At 46.5% G+C, this 17,964-nt stretch overlaps 7 protein-coding genes across 7 annotated transcripts; 1 reads left to right on the forward strand and 6 right to left on the reverse strand.

Annotated features, from left to right (window-relative positions):
- Nucleotides 1-209: 209 nt before the first annotated feature.
- On the reverse strand, nt 210-1,070 carry LHYA1_G003458 (uncharacterized protein; the record flags this gene model as incomplete). The annotated part of the gene is made up of 2 exons (XM_031148428.1): nt 210-236; nt 285-1,070. The coding sequence occupies 2 exons, from the start codon at nt 1,068-1,070 to the stop codon at nt 210-212; spliced, it is 813 nt and encodes a 270-aa protein (XP_031007279.1).
- Nucleotides 1,071-3,442: 2,372 nt separating this feature from the next.
- pgt1_0 (Glutathione transporter) lies at nt 3,443-6,645 on the reverse strand (the record flags this gene model as incomplete). The annotated part of the gene is made up of 14 exons (XM_031148429.1): nt 3,443-3,636; nt 3,685-3,771; nt 3,821-3,938; nt 3,997-4,178; nt 4,234-4,306; nt 4,366-4,510; nt 4,571-5,032; nt 5,132-5,310; nt 5,366-5,651; nt 5,749-5,879; nt 5,941-6,099; nt 6,149-6,225; nt 6,281-6,337; nt 6,399-6,645. 14 exons carry the CDS (start codon nt 6,643-6,645, stop codon nt 3,443-3,445), a joined length of 2,397 nt encoding a protein of 798 aa, XP_031007280.1.
- Nucleotides 6,646-9,058: 2,413 nt separating this feature from the next.
- Nucleotides 9,059-9,949, reverse strand: KRE9 (Cell wall synthesis protein; the record flags this gene model as incomplete). Its single annotated transcript, XM_031148430.1, has 3 exons — nt 9,059-9,127; nt 9,178-9,589; nt 9,642-9,949. 3 exons carry the CDS (start codon nt 9,947-9,949, stop codon nt 9,059-9,061), a joined length of 789 nt encoding a protein of 262 aa, XP_031007302.1.
- Nucleotides 9,950-10,511: 562 nt separating this feature from the next.
- Nucleotides 10,512-12,190, forward strand: CYS4 (Cystathionine beta-synthase; the record flags this gene model as incomplete). The annotated part of the gene is made up of 2 exons (XM_031148431.1): nt 10,512-10,777; nt 10,831-12,190. Coding segments are annotated over 2 exons (1,626 nt in total), but the record flags the coding sequence as incomplete, so codon positions are not given.
- Nucleotides 12,191-13,020: 830 nt separating this feature from the next.
- aurJ (O-methyltransferase) lies at nt 13,021-14,425 on the reverse strand (the record flags this gene model as incomplete). The annotated part of the gene is made up of 4 exons (XM_031148432.1): nt 13,021-13,533; nt 13,577-13,756; nt 13,806-14,138; nt 14,183-14,425. 4 exons carry the CDS (start codon nt 14,423-14,425, stop codon nt 13,021-13,023), a joined length of 1,269 nt encoding a protein of 422 aa, XP_031007264.1.
- A 524-nt stretch (nt 14,426-14,949) lies between these two features.
- Nucleotides 14,950-16,537, reverse strand: azaL_0 (FAD-linked oxidoreductase; the record flags this gene model as incomplete). Its single annotated transcript, XM_031148433.1, has 3 exons — nt 14,950-15,076; nt 15,124-16,196; nt 16,283-16,537. The coding sequence occupies 3 exons, from the start codon at nt 16,535-16,537 to the stop codon at nt 14,950-14,952; spliced, it is 1,455 nt and encodes a 484-aa protein (XP_031007263.1).
- A 714-nt stretch (nt 16,538-17,251) lies between these two features.
- On the reverse strand, nt 17,252-17,964 carry aflD_1 (Norsolorinic acid ketoreductase; the record flags this gene model as incomplete). The annotated part of the gene is made up of 3 exons (XM_031148434.1): nt 17,252-17,472; nt 17,541-17,858; nt 17,916-17,964. The coding sequence occupies 3 exons, from the start codon at nt 17,962-17,964 to the stop codon at nt 17,252-17,254; spliced, it is 588 nt and encodes a 195-aa protein (XP_031007262.1).

Genomic DNA, 17,964 nt, shown 5'->3' on the forward strand with positions numbered 1-17,964 from the left:
CAATGAAGCCCAGTGTTTCTCTCACAAGTTGTGCCTAAAACACCAAGAATTACTTGCTTTGGATGATTAATGGTATAGGAATAGAGACACTTATAATAGGAGGGAAAATAGCGTTCTCGCTAAATTTCGGTTTATGCATTATAAGTTGACAAGTACTGTAACCTTATCCAGGCTGTGCAACTAGTGACATGATCGTAGTTGGGTCACTGTCACAACAGAGTCTCCGATATTGAAGGCTTGGGTCATTGTCAGCAGCTATAATACTCTAGGCAGAATAAACTTACAAAGTAGTAATTAATACCGTTATAGAATGACCGCTCCAAGAGTGACATTTGAGCCTCCTCATCCTCCGTCAACTTCTTCATCTGCCTTATTAGATTTAGCTCATAGTCCCCATGACTGTTTTCCATAATTTTCAAAAGGCAGACTTCAAAGAATCTTGGATAAAAGCCCGCCGAAGCCCAATCCACAAAACACACAGAGCCATCCTCTAACCAAATAATATTTCGTAGTGCAAGATCCAAATGACACAAAACTAAGGGATACTCCTCGAGGGCTAATTTGGACTTGGTGTCTGGTAGCCTGAAGTTTAACCAACGCTCCATTTGTTTGGTTGTTTCAAAGGTTGGCTTCCCATTCTCTTCCCAGAGTAGTCCGCGCGAGACACCCGTCTGTAGTGGACCAGGTCGCTGGCCCTGTATAGTCGAAAAGTGTGAGAGGACCTTTGCAATCTGGTTTATCTGATGATTATCCACTGATTCAAGAACTTCGCCATGGATGAATTCCATAACAAGAAACCCTTTCAAAGTTGATGTGCTATTGTCGGTCCAAGTGAAGTAGCGATATACTTGTGGTATGCGAATAATGGTGTTATCAAGTAGCTCTAGAGCTTTTCTTTGGTTGTCTGCCTCTTCGGCTGAAACATCATGGCCGAATTTGACTACCACTTCCTCTGATAGTTTTATTACAGGATTCCCATAACCGCCGACAACTTGACGATTGGGGTCGAGACAGCGTTGAACGATATCCAAGTCGCTCAAGTCCTCATGTCGATAAACTTTAGGTGTCATCTTCGTATCTGGCTCGGACGCAGTTGACGATTACATGAACTACCGGCACATAAGTAAGGGCAGATTGAATTAATGAAGTCTGATTTTACGAAGTAGAGCGGGAGACGGCAGAGGATATCACCAAATTACCGAAGACCAGTTTTATGGTCACTCATGATTATGTCAGCAGCTAATTCCAACACCATGCAACAAAGTAACGTACTGAGAGCAGGATTGATTCGATTCAAGGGGAAGACTTGGTTTTATAAGGATCTACGGATGCTACGATGAGATATACTCATGCATGACTAAGCCACCCTCATTGTCCCCATATCACGTGGTCCAAAATCCACTTCCATAGTACTCGAGTATCGCTTGGCTATGTATCACGTGAAATCCCCCCTATTCTACAAACCCCTGTCCTGTAACGACCGAGTTCCCTGACTATGCTGTTTTTAAAGGATCAGGCTTTAATCTCGAGTTGATAGTTGTAAATAGTCCGATAAGACCACTTTGTCGTATTTCTAGATAAGATGCTAGTTGCCGAAAAATGAGCTTTTGTTGCATGTCGTACTTTCAGATAAAGATAAGAAAATGTATTAAAGGGTGCATGTTGAGACCACATATTCACCATTTCCTAGTAAGAAATAATAAAGCAACAGATTCAATTATTATAAAGCTTTTGAATAATTGCTCCACTTTATGCTAATCTTGTTTTGTGAATAGGATTCATTTGTTTGTACTTGTTCTCGGTGGATAGCGTACAGTGAAGAGAAGGAGGACCATGCTTTATTCGAAAATTCAAGGCCGACAGTTAATGCAAGTATGAGGGAATGGTTCTATTTACTTTCCATGAGATAAGATTCACTCAACCTGTTTAAAGGAATAGAGGATAATAGTGAATACATAGGTAGATTCTATGCATAGTCTGATATACGAGGCAAATTCAAACGATCGACAGATCAATAAGTCAATTGACTCCGACTTGAAGTATAAGTAGTAGCCATGTGTCCCTGCCTTAACAGAAGCTTTTCTACTCAACCTCATCCAACAAAAACCATAACAGGATAACATCCAAGCATCTTAGTTTCACTTCAACTCAATACCACTCTCCTCAACAACAAACTCGTCATCATGCAACTCCTCAACCTCCTTCTCGCAATCATTGCTGGCACTGCCACTCTGTTCAAGTTCGCTTGTGCCGAACCAATTCCGGCCGCCGCCGGTCTCAATGTCATCGCACTACTCCAATCCAGAGGCGTCCAGGTCGATGCTGGTCAAGCAGTCCAACATGACAAATGCTGTTTCCCTGGCTGCAAAGCCTGTCGCCCCACATGTGGTGGAATCTCACATTGCGTTTTTGTAAGTAAATTCCCCTTCGGCCCTGCCTTACAACTACCCTACACAGCCTGATATCTTTAGCAGCCCTACCGCGCCTGCTGCGCAACCATTCTCACTAAGGACGCGGATGGGACCGAACAGGTCTTCAACATGCAAGGAGAGTCTGTTACAGTCATTGATGCGGAGACATTTGAATCACTGGCTCCAACCCAAGACGTCCCAGTTGCTGCCCGCGATGAGCCTGCATCTCTCCCAGCTAGAGCCGACTCAACCGCCGTTGAGGAGAGAGCCCCGCTTGCTCAACTCTGCTGCACTTCTAACTGCAAATTCTGTCACGGTGGCTGCGGTGGCTGTGGTGGTCCGGTAAGTAGCTATGCACGAGCCGTCTTCTGAAGTTCTATAGGCTGACTATTCTATTCAGGCATATAACACTTGTTGCACCCTACCTGGTATAATATTCAAGGAGTAAGGAGAGTTGGTGGTAGCTCAGCTGAGTGATGGACATTGGTGGTGGAGGCGTTGGTCATTCAGCGTCATGATTCTGGCAGTTTGGCGGGAGATAACTTGCGACGGGCGTTTGCAGTGAAGCTCGGTGTTGCGACTCGTTGAGATCGAGTTCTCATTACCCGACGCATTGGAACATTGATTTCGAGGTGAAATGCAGCGAGATTTTCGGATGCGGTCATGATACCTCAATCCATGCAATAAGAAATGATTTTTCCTGACAGTCCTGAGCTCTCACTTCGTGACATAAAAAGTGCAATAAAACAGGCACCATAGATGCCGTTCGGGGATTTACACTTGCAAAAGATAAATCAGCTGGAATTTCTGCAGCAAACGGCCCCTTAGGCGTGAGCATCAAGTCTCGCGCTAGTATTAGCGCCATCACTCCCTCTTCAATCTGGTAGGAACAAACTAGCTAACGCTCACAGGGCGGCTGCATTATCGTAAAGCTGGATGGTAATGATAAAATTGCCCTAAATAAGGTAGTAGTCAGATCCTACTACCCTATCTCCCTGGTTCTAAATGACATGATTTCTATAGCGAGTTGATTAAAACTCTCCGACCCCTTTCCCGAAGTGATGACCCTTGGCTACCTTTAACCATGGCACCGAGTTCGCGTCGTCTGTATTCGATCCAACAGTATTGCCCCACCAATTCAACTTGACGTTGTTATAACTCAGGCAGAAGAAGATGATAATGGTTGCTAGCGCGGTACCAGTGTCCATCGCAGCTTGGAGCAGATCTTACCACAATTAGTAAAGACGAGAACGTAGGTTGCAAAGGGACTCACAGTTGTACCGCTTCCACCATGCAAAAGCGCGCCTGCGGATGAGGTGGTTGAACAGGAATCCGAAAATAAACCATAACGAATATTGAGCTACACCTCGTTAGCATTGGGCAAGCAAGTAGCAGACTGAAGAGCATACTAGTGTTGGCAGGCGGAATGTTGCCTGCGGCGTTGAAGAAGATCGGGACGTTGATGTACCGCACCCAGCTGTTTGGATACCTGCGATAAACTAGCCAGACGAGAAGAGTCACCACCGGCTACAGAGTCCGAGTCAGCAACCGTCAATTAGTATAGACAAGGAAGGACACGACGAACCCCAATGATGAAAAAGTACATAATGCCGCTATACACCTGCCCGGACTGGAACATCCTCTGGGGACCAATAGAGCCCCATATGATAGAGGTACTGTAGTATACTTTGGCGGCGTTGCAAGTGAAGCGTTGGGTGTTCTTCGGGGAACATAGATTTGGGATATGACCCATCATCCATCGAAGTACTGTTTCATTAATTTAATCGCCGTCCATCTTTTTCTTTTGGGGGTATGTGCTTACCACCGACTTGAGTCATAGTTGCGAGTATCGTAGAATATATCTGGCCCACAAAGAGGACACGGGGAGGGATTTTCTACGCGCCCCAGGGTTAGTGATCGTTTCTGTATGCACACAAAAAGGGGCTTGACGTACCATGTACTGCCCGAGCTTCAAATCCTGGGCAAAATCCATGCCGTGCTTTACGGAATTATACCCGTAGCACTTGACCATCATATTGGCAATTGGCTTTCCGGGCCATGCATACCCTGCGATGAGCTCCGTGATGATGTTAAGGAAGCTGCAATTCTCTCGTTAGTAGGTGGACAAGCGTAACCAAGTCTCAAGATTTTGCACTAACATTCTTTGATTCGTCGTTCCCTCCAAAATCCCTTCTGGGATAATCAGCACCACACCCATACCAAAACATACAACGATAAACCCCCAAACTGGCAAGCCAGAGTCCCAATTTCGAACCGTCACAATACCGAGGGCCAGCACCACTAGCGTCAAAATCATATACCACCAGTCCGGAACTTCTTTATATTTGTTCATTAGTCTCTTGTGTATGTCTTCTCCACCGTTACGAGAGTTCTTGAATCTGGCCCATATCTCAGAGCCGTTGTAAAGATAGGTGTGGACGACCATAGCGGTCACCGCAGCGAACGAGAGGGCGTACGAAATCGAATAGGACATGGAAATATACATGGGGGAGTAGGCTTCGTATTTATCCACGAGGAAGTTGAGGTTCGAATCGATAACACGCGTAATGTTGTACGATTTGCCGGTATTGTCAAATGTACTCGAGGACAGGAGTGGAAGGCTACCCACACGATCAGTTTTGCGAATCTAGTGGGAACTTGAAAGTATCCGAACATGATAGTCCTAAATATCTCAAAATGGTGGGCATGTGGGCACTTACTATGAGCTGTTCCACACGTTGGTATAGTATAGAATTGGGGACAGGAAAATATAAAAGATCACCACAACGGCGAAAGCATTACAAGAGATGTAAAATGGTGTTGTGAGGGGAGAAGGGTTTGCATAAGTAATCTGGGTCCAGTCGATGCTGATAGGAAGTAGTCCCAGGCCTGAGTTCATCTGTGCTCACATTAGCATCTTCACCATCACGCTTGATTCAAAAATCGCGACTTACACCAAATATCGTGTTGACCTTCTGGTTGTGTGGGAAGATCCACGTGAGGAACGCAAATGTGCCTAGACTTGTCCAGATATAATCTGGGAACCAGAAGAGCACGAACGCAAATGCAGTAACATATCCAAAGAAACGATAGCGAGTAATCGTCCAGCCATTGGCGGAGGAGTCGTCCTGCTTGCCCTCGTGAAGCGCTCGGAAAAGGACCGTGGAGGAGAGAGAGCTGGGCCATATGAGAGCTGCGGGGTAAACCAGCCACCTGCGTGCCAGGCCAGCAAGGCCAAACCTAGATGACACTGTTAGGAATAATGCTTTAAGAGCGGCACCTTGACAGGCTGTGTCAAACACCAGCTGAAAGAGGGACAATGCATAGCACAACTCACCCGAGCATCTGGGTAGTCAAGAGATAGAGGAAAGCAAAACCCGCGCCGTAGTCACGATTCCAATACTGAGGGCTGATGATGGCGACCAACGATCCATTGGCGTAGGCAGCGCTGGCACTAACATTGACGCACTGGCGGATCATAAAGTTAGAACTATGAAGGATGGCGCGCGAGCAAGTGGGTGGAACTCACAATGACAATTAGAGCATGCTCCTTGATGGAAAACTTTCCAGGATTAACGTCGAAGGTGAACATGCCCAAAGGGACTCTCCACCGGGGGAGCTTCTCCCAGGCCCGGCCGATGGGGAAAACGAGAAGTTGGGCTACAACATAACCAATCGAGAGGGAAGGCTAAGATATATCAGTACACAATTCAACACTCTCAGAAGGCAGAGCGTACATAGCGAAGTCCGAAAAACTCGTTGACGCCAGAGAATAGCATAACAAATATAGTGGTGAGAATCCAAGCTCGGACAGCTGAGGCATCATCAGTCAACACTGAAAAACTTCCGAGGGGTTCTGAGATACTCACTATTGCAAAGGGTGCTTGGGTCGTCCGTGTTAGACACACAAGCCGCTACCTCGGGAACTAATAACACACATCAGCCTCATCGGCAGTCAGATTGGGTTGCCCTTATAAGGGCACTCACATGGCGATTGATCCCCATCAACGTTCCAATGGAAGGCCTCATTTGGTACTAATTCTGTTTTTTCTGCCCTTTGTATAGGTACTTTACTGTCGTCTTCATCGATTCCTCTTTCCAACGACGAGTTCGACCCACTATCCAATGCCTCTGTTATAGTATCCGGATTGGTTTTCTCCTTCGAGTCGGTGTTCGCGCTCGGTGCTGTACCTCGATGGGTCGAATCATTGAGCTCGTAGATCTCGGAAGCCATGACGGCGTGCTATGGGCGATATCCACGAACGAATATAGAGAGCTATAATAAATCTAATAGAACATGTAGATGAACGAATATGATAGAGATTTGCGGCGAACATAATAACTTTATTCTTCGCGGAAGATAACAGAAGGATCGATGTCCGGGGCCTAGAATACACTTCCGGCGTATCATTGTAATGGTCCCACAAATTAATGGCGATATATTTAAATAATATGTCATAAAGACGGCGCATCCGTTGTCTTTGGTGCTAGGTGGTGGAGGCTCGGACCCGTGAGGGATTCTGACCTAAGGAGTATACAGTTCTAAATTTGGCTTCTCCAAACAAGAGGCATTATTCTTACTTTATATTAGCACTAAACTCGACGAATTCCGAAAATGCCCCCACATTATTCGCAGCAATGCGGCTTCTTACTTCTGCACGCGTCAACTGGTGGTCCTCCAGGATTGACATCAAACGTAACTTTAGCGACGGGAGGTCCGAAGGATGTTGTATTTGACCAATGAGCATCCTTGCAGCCATTGTTAAGTGGATCTCTATCCAATTCGTGATAACGATCAGAAATCGCGATATCCGCTAAGATCTACTTCTTATTCTTAGACCGATTCTTTAACGTCTACATCCCACATAGCTGAAGGAGATCTGGGTTCAATAGAAATATAGCTATGAGAATTCATCGGATATTCTTATTCAATTGGTATAGAGGCAACTTCACTGCCTTGGAAAATAATATGCCACCGAGAGAATACAAACACAATCTTCAATATCGCAATAACTTCCAATTTGGACTTTGACAGCCGCGGTCAGATCTAATTACGAGACATGTGTATCCGTAGATTCATCCTCGACGGTAGGAATAGTAACGGTGACGCCAACAAAGTTCCTTGGGTATGGATGCTTTTGCCAGAAGAACGAGACAGGCGGCGCAGAGCTCCTCCAGCAAAGGTCAAAGAGCAGAACAATATATCGCAATGTATCATACATCTACAAGCGCAGCCCACAAACTCTCAACCCCACTTGCCGAGCCATCCCGGACTCCACAACCAAGCCTCAAACTTTCCAGTCCCCAAGTCCTCTGGCACATTGCATAGCGGCTGTTTCCACTGCATGTTCTTAAGCTTTCCATAGCCTTGGTGAGTAGCTGGCTGCTTTATGAACAATTCTATCTGCAGTACCTGGGGATTATCATCCCCTTCCATGATCCTGCGCGTCTCGAAAGCTTTCCTGGCAAACACACTGGCACGCGCCTCATCGCCATGAGCAATAGCAACCTTGAACGCCTGTGCGTATGCCCTATATCCCAGAGAAGTAAAGCTCATCCGCAATTCCGTGAGAAGCTCAAGGGTCACCTTGGCGTTGGTGAGATACTTTTCGGGACTGTTCACCAAGTAGTTGCAGGGCGCATCGTTGTTGGCTCCCTCAATTTCCATCGCGTGATTGAGTATTGCATTGGCAGCCGCCCGTATCTCAAGCGGTTTCATGCATCGCTCGCAAATACATTTGAAGTTGAAATGGAATAGGATTTGTGCTTGGCGGGTCTCATATGGCCAGAACTCGTTGCCGTAGGTCCTGGTGATTTCCTCGCCAGATTTGATATCCCTAATCGCGTGAACAGTGATTTTATGCAGGGCGGTGTTCCAGGTGAGGTACGCGTTGGGTAGGCAGCTGTGATTAATTCGGTGTGCGTCTTTGAATAAGCCATATCGTCGGGTGGTAGGGGAGTCTAAAGGAATGGCATTCACTTCGACTATCCCTAACAATGGTGTCGAGCTCCCTTCGAGTCTGTTCTGGAGCGAAAAAATAGCCCGGGTATCCTCTTGGCTTAATTGTTGGTCTTTCATGGCCTTAGCTATGCCCGCATCATCTTGGTTTGCGCCGAGTTCGACAATTGGGCTCTCGGAGAGTATTCGGGTCCCGAGAGGAATTGCTATGGTCGCTCTCATGCCTTTTCCCTTGTTGGGAATCTCGACAATGGTGTACATGGTGGGCATGTTGAGGAAAGAAGTGTGCAATCCTAACATGACGCGGTTAAACGATTGCTCTACATGATCGTGGGGTGCAGCTTACCCTTGACAGGTATTTATATGTTTAGCAATATGGTGTCAAAGTTTCCAATTTTCAATGTTTGGGTTATCGATGAGCAGTCATAATGATGGCCAAGTTGATCGCAAGTTCCTATTTTCGTTTAGCAAGCGCCATAGTTTAACCGCATAGTTTTAGCAATTGCTTGACTCTCCGATGGATTGAATATTGTTTGGCAATCACCCCAGGATCGATGACAACTTTGTTATATGCTTATTGATTAATTGAACACGACCCGATCTAGTTCCCAGCCAACACCTGACTCCAACGCCTTTCAATAATATTACAAACCGATTCTGTAAATATCAAATGCTAACCTCACAGACTTTAATCCTTCCAGCGGTTCAAAAATCTTTGCATATCGTTCGAGGGGGTTGGCGATGATTGGGTGGCCGCCTATTTAGATGTCAGCAGTATGCTACGGGACTTTTGGGTAATAACCATACTGTATTCGCGTGACTAGAAACGCTGAAAGTCTGCGATTGGGTGAGGGTAGTAACTTGACTTGGGGTTGGTAGGAAGGTGGTGGCAAATTGAACAGCAGATGTAGGGTTGAGAGGGACGGTAGCTGTCTTCGTGATCGCGGTTGGAGGGACTGGCTGCATAGGAGCGTACTTTGTGAGGCCGGTTTGAAGTGTGTATGAGATTCCGAAATTCCCCTCAGCTTGCGTGCCAGAAGCAGCACTTCCAGTGTCGACCACGTTGTTCTTTGTGGCAGGTGGAGATGTGTCCGTGACAGCTGCATTTGCAGTTGTGACCGCAGCCGCAAAAGTACCAGTCATGCCAGTAAGCGTGAATCGACTCGAGTAGGTAGTGATGGTCCCTCCAGCTGTTGCCGTCGACATGAGTCCAAAAAAGCTTTTTACCAAGTTAGCATTCAGTCAGTCTGGAGACTTTCGGTAGCGGTTACTATGCATTTGTAGTGCTTCCTCCTACACCAACAGGAATAGTCACAACCGCAGAGTTCCCCGTAGTATAGACGCCATCGGAAGCCGCAGCGTATAGTTGTGTTGGATCCGTACCCGACCCCGAATATAGGAAAAGCTGATAGCTCGCGAGATCTGCGATAGCCGGCGCAGTACCATCGTCCGCCCACTCGACTGTTAAAGACGTCCCGCCAGGAACTGAAGCGGCTGCAGCAGGAGATGAGATTACCGGTACGGCAGATGCTAAGGGGGCGAGCGTCGCAAGGAAAACGAGGGCCCCTGACAAATGCATGGCGACGGCCGGTGCTCTATGTGCGAAACGAGTGACTTGTTCGAGGACTTGAATTCGAGTGTGAGGGTCGTGGAAGGCGAAGTTGAGAATTGATGGCGATGGCCTCGACGATGATAATGACTGAAGTAATAATGTGTGTGATGTTGGAAGATATCACGGTCCTGGAATTAGCCGCTCTTTAGCGCGGAACGCGGAGCGCGGTCTTATCCAAAATAGAAACACGAACAAACCGGAGATCAGCTTCGTATTCATATTCAACCATATTGTATTATTGCTTCTTTCATTGTAGCTTATTATAAACCTCGTACCCTCACTTCTACTATCAAATTATTGTTTTACATATGTAGGTTAAAGTTCACTTACTACTACTATTACTACTACTACTACTAGACCAAGTCATTTTTTTGCCCCACGCTGCATGCGACGGGACGGTTATCAGCGGGCCAATTCCTCTCAATTGTTTTACTCGCAATTCTCCAAAATTGCGCCACTTCTACTTCCGCAAAGTAAATTCTTTCAACCTCCTTCTCCTCCTCTGCTTCCTGAAGATACTCAATAAAAGTCCATCATGTCAACAATCAGCAAACCCGCCGTGAAGCCAGCGCTTGCCCTGTCAGCCACCGAGCTGATCGGCAACACCCCGCTGGTGAGACTGAACAAGATACCCCAAAGTCTGGGAATCGAGGCCGATGTGTATGCGAAAGTGGAATTGTTCAATGCCGGCGGGAGTGTGAAGGATCGTATTGCACTGCGGATGATCGAGGAGGCAGAGAAGTCGGGAAGGATAAAGCCTGGAGATACCCTTATTGAACCAACGAGTGGTAACACGTACGTACAGTCCAGTCTGCTTGACGACGTATTCATGTACTCACACGCTCTAGTGGTATTGGTCTTGCCCTCGTCGGTGCCATCAAGGGATACAAAACCATTATTACCCTCCCCGAGAAAATGTCGCCCGAGAAAGTCGCTGTCCTCCGAGCATTGGGTGCTACGATCATTCGCACCCCAACTCAAGCTGCCTTTGACTCTCCCGAATCCCACATTGGTGTTGCAAGGCGTCTTCAAAAAGAGATCCCGAATTCCCATATCCTAGACCAATACACGAACAAGGACAACCCACTAGCGCACGAGTTTGGAACAGCTGAAGAAATATGGGAACAGACAAATGGCAAAATTACAGCAATTGTTGCAGGTGCTGGAACTGGTGGGACCATAACCGGCTTGTCCCGAGGACTGAAGAAGCACAATCCAGATATCAAAGTTATTGCAGCAGACCCCTTCGGCTCAATCCTCGCCGTACCCGAAAGTCTGAACCAAGAGCACGCGAATGAAGCATACAAAGTGGAGGGAATTGGCTATGACTTCATTCCCGATGTTTTGGATCAAAAGGCAGTGGATGTTTGGTATAAGACTGATGACCGAGAATCATTTGGGTATGCCAGACGATTGATTGCAGAGGAAGGTCTCCTGGTTGGTGGCAGCAGTGGAAGTGCAATCGCAGCGATGGTCAAGGGTGTCAAGGATCTCGGTCTCAAGAAAGGGGACACAATAGTGGTTGTCCTCCCTGATAGCATCCGCAGTTACCTTTCCAAATTCGCCGACGACGACTGGCTGGCAGCCAATGACCTCCTTCCTTCAACACCACCAAGCACTACCCCATCGTCTCCAATCCTCTCCTCTACCACGAAATCTAAGAAAGATCCTTACTCTGGTGCCACTCTCCGCTCTCTCCGTCTCAAGCCTGTTACTACAGTCCTTGCCGACTCACCTTGCTCTGAAGCAGTCGAGACCATGCGCGAAAAGGGTTTCGACCAGCTTCCCGTTCTCGCTCCAACGGGCGGAAAGCTCGTCGGACTCGTTACATTAGGCAACTTACTAAGCTGGATCAGTCGCGGCCGAGCAAGCGGCAAGAGTCCCGTTTCGGAAGTGATGTTTGACTTCTCTTCCATCCCAGAAGTGATCACAGACCCCCGAGACATTAGTAAACTTGCCGAGGCTCCTAAGACTAATGGAGTTGAGCAAAATGTGGCAGGAGAAAAGAAACAGAAGACGCCGAAGAGAAAGTTTGTTCAAATCACACTTGATACTCCAATCAGTGCTTTGAGCAAATTCTTCGAGTGGAACTCCGCTGCGATTGTTACAGAGAATGGGGACGCCGATAGTGATGGGCTACCTAAGCCAGTCGCTGTCGTTACCAAGGTTGACTTATTGAGTTGGTTGGTTAAGCAGTCTAAAGTATGAAGCACGCTAGCTGGGCAATTTAATTCAATTTATAGGCGCAGGTTTCTGATTACTCATTTGGCATTTAGCGTTCTGAGAGGGCGGGGAATAGAAGGCTTCAACGCCTAGAAATTATGGAGTTTGGGATAGATTCTGGAAGCTAGGGGGCAATAGTATGAATATTTGACGCTGGATGTTTCCCTGGATATCTAAAATAAACAAACTCTTCAACATGACCCGCTGTCCAAGTGGAATTGATACTGGTGATTCTTTAGAACTTTTCCTATTGAAATTTCTGGTGGTTCATCGAATGCATTGCTTTGAGCGATTTCCTTTGATAGATTGCAAATCTACTATATCAAAAATATGCAAATATAACCCTGTTGACTTTTAGCTATACTTTCCCATTGTCAGATTTTGAATTGTTCCATGCCATGCCGTGAATCCAGAAACTGACTGCAATATTTCCCCCTGAGATACGCAAGCGTCACGCTAAACCTTGTCTGGGCCTTCTCGTGGACTGGAAGCGGAGGCTTATGAAGGCTATCTATTGTTTTCTACTTAGGATGCCGCGTAACTTATCTGCTCGCTTTTGTTTCCATGATGTCAGCGGGATTTGAGCTTTTTTAAGGATAGTTGCCGAATATGGGTAGCACCGCTCGTCTCTAATTGTAACTGGGTGGACGAACTTGATTGTTGCTCTTTACAAAGCTTGATGCTTTTATTCTCTCGTCAATCAGAAGCAGTTACGTCTGGCTATTCACAATAACAACGATTGAGATTTTACTCCAAGTGTAGTAAATTATAGAGAAAGTTCCGCAGATATTGACTCCCGTTTTCCACGCTCGCTATTACTTCCATTCAACTTCTAAAATCCATAATGATGAGCCCTCAGGTTGTTTCCCACCTTTAAAGACAAATCTCTCATCTGCTTCGCGGAAAAGCTTTGCCCAGTCGTCCAAGTCCCTCTCTCTCGAATTTTGCACCTCCATCATTGTCAGATCCATCGATCGCAGCCTCTCCTCCTGATAAATCGGTAATACGCCCGGTTCCGGCAATACATATTCGTTGATCACAATTCGAGCCCCCTTTTTGAGCGCTGGAATATGGTTGCGTAGTATCAGAATACAGTACTTGTCGGACCAGTTGTGGAAGACCCATCGGAAGAAATAGACATCTGCATCCTTCACAGGTTGTTGTTCTTTCAAGAAGTCATAGGCCATAAACTCGATCTTGTTGGCCATATCCAGAGGCAAGGTTGCAGGACCACCTGCAACTACTTGAGGGAGATCCTGGACGACGAGATTAAGTTTCGGGAAAGCAGTTGCGAGTGTGATGCATGCAGATCCATGAGAACCACCGACCTGCTGCTGTTAGAAATACACTTGGAAGTGCGAGACCACATACATCAACAACAGTACCATTTCCGAAATCCGCCCATGGATAGTTATCAGCTACGTATTGAAGATCGAACCCGGTACCCTCAGTATATGCCCTCATCGCATTCCCAAACCGCTTTGCTCTTTTGGGGTCCTGGGAGAGGATAGCAAAAGTAGATTTATCAGAGTTATTCGCCAGTGAAAACCCCTATACAATCAGCTCAAATTAAGAGATGGGGACGCAAGGAATATCATACAGTCTCATTAGGTTCCTGAGAACCAGGATACTTCAACATTGCATGTACTGTTTGTGCAGCCGCTTGCCAGAGCTCACCGGTACTAGCGCCAACCCAGTCTGCCATTTGCGTATCCTCTGCTATTAACCTTGATGCTGCAGTATGGGCAACAAGACCCTTACTAGGCTCTTTAAAAATCCGGTTTGTCATAGCATGGCGTAATATACGTTTCACATCACCTTCATTGACACCACTTTTTTCGGCAATCTCACCAAACGTAGCTTCCCCATGGATTGGAATCGTCGACACCAGATTGAATTGACTGATTGCTTGCATACTCAGGAGCGAGTCATGCTTTCAATTGTCAGTGCGGAATGAAAGTAGAGTCGGTGACTTACGTTGAAGCTCATGAGGTGTCCTTTCGGTCCCAACATTAGATCACGCATCATCAGCGAAGCATCTATGATTTTAATTCTAGCAGCCTCAACATCAGGACATTCTTGGGGGTCAATGAGTGGTTTGTTTGGAGCGTCAACGTTGAAAGAAGGCAGAGGAAGTTCTTTGGCAAGTAGATATTCATTAACTTTGGCGGTGTTTTCTGAAATTATCACAGCTAACTCGGTGATAGAGGGTGAAGTCATATTGAATGTATAATAGAGCAAGGTATTTTCTGCTTCTGGATAAGCTATTCATGCTTCAGCTCAAGACCTCTTATATGAGAGGCGTGCCCACCACTTGTCGAGGATTAAGCTTATTGCTTAGATGTGGGACGGCTATCTGTGCCTCTCAACTGCTAGGGCTCCCGACGCCATGCCGTATATAAACAGTAAAGCAGCGTCTTATAATTGACTCGTAAGTGGGATGTGGCTGCTACCTAGTGGTTGCAGCCTATAGCCTATCCAATCGCGGAAAGACTACATATACAGTACACCGGAACCGAAGAACAAGCATCAATAACCTTGTAACGAGGCGCCTTGGACCTATATTTGGGACCCTAACCTTTAAATGCTGTGATAGGGGAGGCTTATTCATGGGCATGTTACGCAGGACTTTCGAAATGATAGTATCTTTGGGGAGCGGTTGAAGATGCTTATCTAATTACATTATTACAAGCAAATACGTTTGGAAATAAGAAGTACTGTCTATTTACGTCAAGTTGGCAGACTTATAAAGGGAAAAACTGGTCGAACTTCCCCGTCGGATCCCATACACCCTTAAGAGTTTCTAATGTCGCCAAGTTGTCACCGTAGACAACAGAGTATGGTTCGTCTCCTACCGCATAATTGATATACCTGTTTGATTAGCGGAAGTGCAGTAAAAGTTTCTAAGTGGGTCTTACGTTGCATTCGTTGCTGTCCCGCTGGTCTCGTACCACAAACTTCTGACAGATTTCCCAAATGACACTGCAGCAGCATTCAAGCTAGCATCATCATACCACGGAATAACTGCAGCATTGCAATTGATAGTGGATCTCCAAGGATAGGACGAAGAGGAATCGGGTAGAGTCCGAGTCTTTTCCATGGGGTAGCAGTCGACCATTACAGTGCTGGCCGACGTGCCGTTAATTGCTATAAAATCAACGAATTCGTTCCAAATTGAGCGCCATGTTGCTGGCACCAATTGTGCGAGTCCGGCACCGTAAGCTGGCTTATATCCCCCCTTTGCGCAAAAGGAATCGCCTGATGCATTGACTTCATCGAAGGGCGACCAAGCTGCTTCTTCCACTACAGGTCCAACGGCTGTGATGGAAGCAAATGCGTTCGGACCATCACTATTGTTTGCTCCCGCATATGAACCACTGACTAGCACCACTGGAGTTCCATCCGAAACTGCATAGTAGAGGAAAACAGCCATCTCTGGCAAAAGATCCAAATCGTTGACTGCTTCAACGACATCCTCGATTTGATCCTCTGTAAAGATCCAGCTTCCGACCCAAGCCCCATTCTCAGCTGTTGTCACGGGATAAGATGTAATGGTTGCCGACGTGACGATGCCAAAGTTAGGACCCGCGCCTCGTAAAGCCCACCAGAGCTCTTCCTCGGTTTCTGGTGTTACTGTGAGCTGCGTTCCAGCTGCAGTGACCACATTGAGAGAAAGTAAGTTGTCAACACCAAGTCCGTAAAGTCCCATGAGACGACCAAAACCTCCACCTAGAATGGCGCCTAGTGCGCCAACACAATTGCAATTGCCGGTGGGGATTTGTGCGCCATTTGAATAAGCTGCATCAACAACACTCCTGACCAATGCTCCGCCTTGGATGGTTGCTTCTGTCTTATCTGCATTGAAAGTGGTACTATTCAGGCCGCCCAAGTTGATCAGAAGACCTTCAAGACCAAGGTGGAAAGTCTGACCCCAGCCGTGACCACCATTTTGAGCCAGAAAACTGATGTTGTTTTCATTGCAGTATTGAACCTTAATTCTGAGTTAGCAATAAACCTCAAACATGTGATGAGGGGGAGAGTGGAGGGGAGTAATGGGAGAAAATCGCGGGTCTTTACAGTAATAAGGACATCCGATTCAGTAGCTACATTCACAACAAGACCTGGGTCAGGAGCATCAAATTCACTCCATCTCGGTGCTGCCGCGGTAGAGTAGGAGCATGAAGCTCCAGCGGAGAGCTTGGGGCCTAGCGTTTCTGCAATAGCGCAAGAGCAATTATTACAGGTTCGAGAACTGATATGTTTCGCGAAGGTAGTGCTGCCTTGAAGCAACAGCAAACCAAATTGAATGATGTTGAGGTTGTTGAAGAACATAGTGTCTCAAGAGTACATACAGTAGGTCAAGGTGGAAGGCTCAATAGGACGAGGTTATTTTAACGGAGCGAGCTTCCTTCAAATACTTCTGACCTCAATATTATTGTCTGCGAAAGCTGCGGATATTACCATGCATTGTGATGGGGCGGCGGTTGGCAACCACGTGGAAACCCTTGTAGATATCCCGTTCAAGTTACAGCTCCGGCGCAACCTGGTCACGACAAAGGTTTTCATAGGCCGAACGCGTATCTACAAATATACTGCCACGTGCGATGATATTGACGGAAATCAATTTACCGAAGGAAACCTTAAAGCACTCAAGACTAGTTCGGCATAGATAGAGTATTGTCATGTCAACAGCTTGAAAACAAGTCTATCGATCCAGTCTCCGCCAACTTCTTATGCCAGTGGGCTCTCGACGAGAGTCTTTCTTGCATCAGCTTACCACAAGCACTCGCCACGCGGGAATGCAGGGAAATGGCCCGATAATGTGTCTTTGGTAGCGACAACAATCTAATGCTATCAGCTCGATCGACATATAATGGTCAAGTTATACACCACCAGCACTTACTTGAGAAACAACAAAGTTCGCACTATCCGAAATAGGCACAACCGCTTCCTGCATTCCAAACTTTTGCGCTATTGAATTTCCAGATTCCGATTGAGCAAACCTAAGAGATCAGATGCTGTTATAAAAAGCAATATAATAAGATCTTACCCGGGCTCGACAGCGAATGATATGATGTCGTTATGCTCGAAATGGATTTTACGGACGAAGTAGTGAGCCATGGCTTTCGAGGAGCCGTACGCCGCCATTGGGGCTGGAGCTTTCTCCATGGCACTAATACTGCCGGCTTGTGAACCCAACACCACAAATTTTGGCTGCGATGACTTTTGCAGAAGTGGAAGAGTGGCTTGGAAGAGAAACAGAGGTCCTATTGAATGTTCAAGTTAGTCATATCTACATACTGTAAAAAGTACTTAGAAGTGTGCAAAATACTACCTAGACTATTTACTGTCATGTTATCCAACACTTGTTCGGCGGTGATACTTGCCACGGGACCCAGGGAGGCAGAAGTGCCAGCATTTGCAATAACAACATCGATTTTGCTGATACTATGCTCTGATTCTAGTGTCCTCACGGCGGCGATGGCATCCTGTTCTAGACTGCTGTCTATTTTCACCGTTATGAGCGAGCTATTTTTAGCTTTCGGCAGGGACGAGAGGGCTTTAGTTGAAATGCTCTCCAAATCTCGAACTGCCGCAATGACCGTCACATCAGACTTTGAAAGATACACTGTTACAATACCCTTCCCAATACCTGAGATATGTGATTAGCTATATGCCACAAGATATCTTCCACATTCAAGTTGTTTACCTCTATTCGCACCAGTTATCAACACGGTCTGTAATGAAGACGAAGACAT

Source organism: Lachnellula hyalina (assembly GCF_007821495.1).
Source record: "Lachnellula hyalina strain CBS 185.66 chromosome Unknown contig00030, whole genome shotgun sequence".
In the NCBI taxonomy this organism is placed as follows: Eukaryota; Fungi; Ascomycota; class Leotiomycetes; order Helotiales; family Lachnaceae; genus Lachnellula; species Lachnellula hyalina.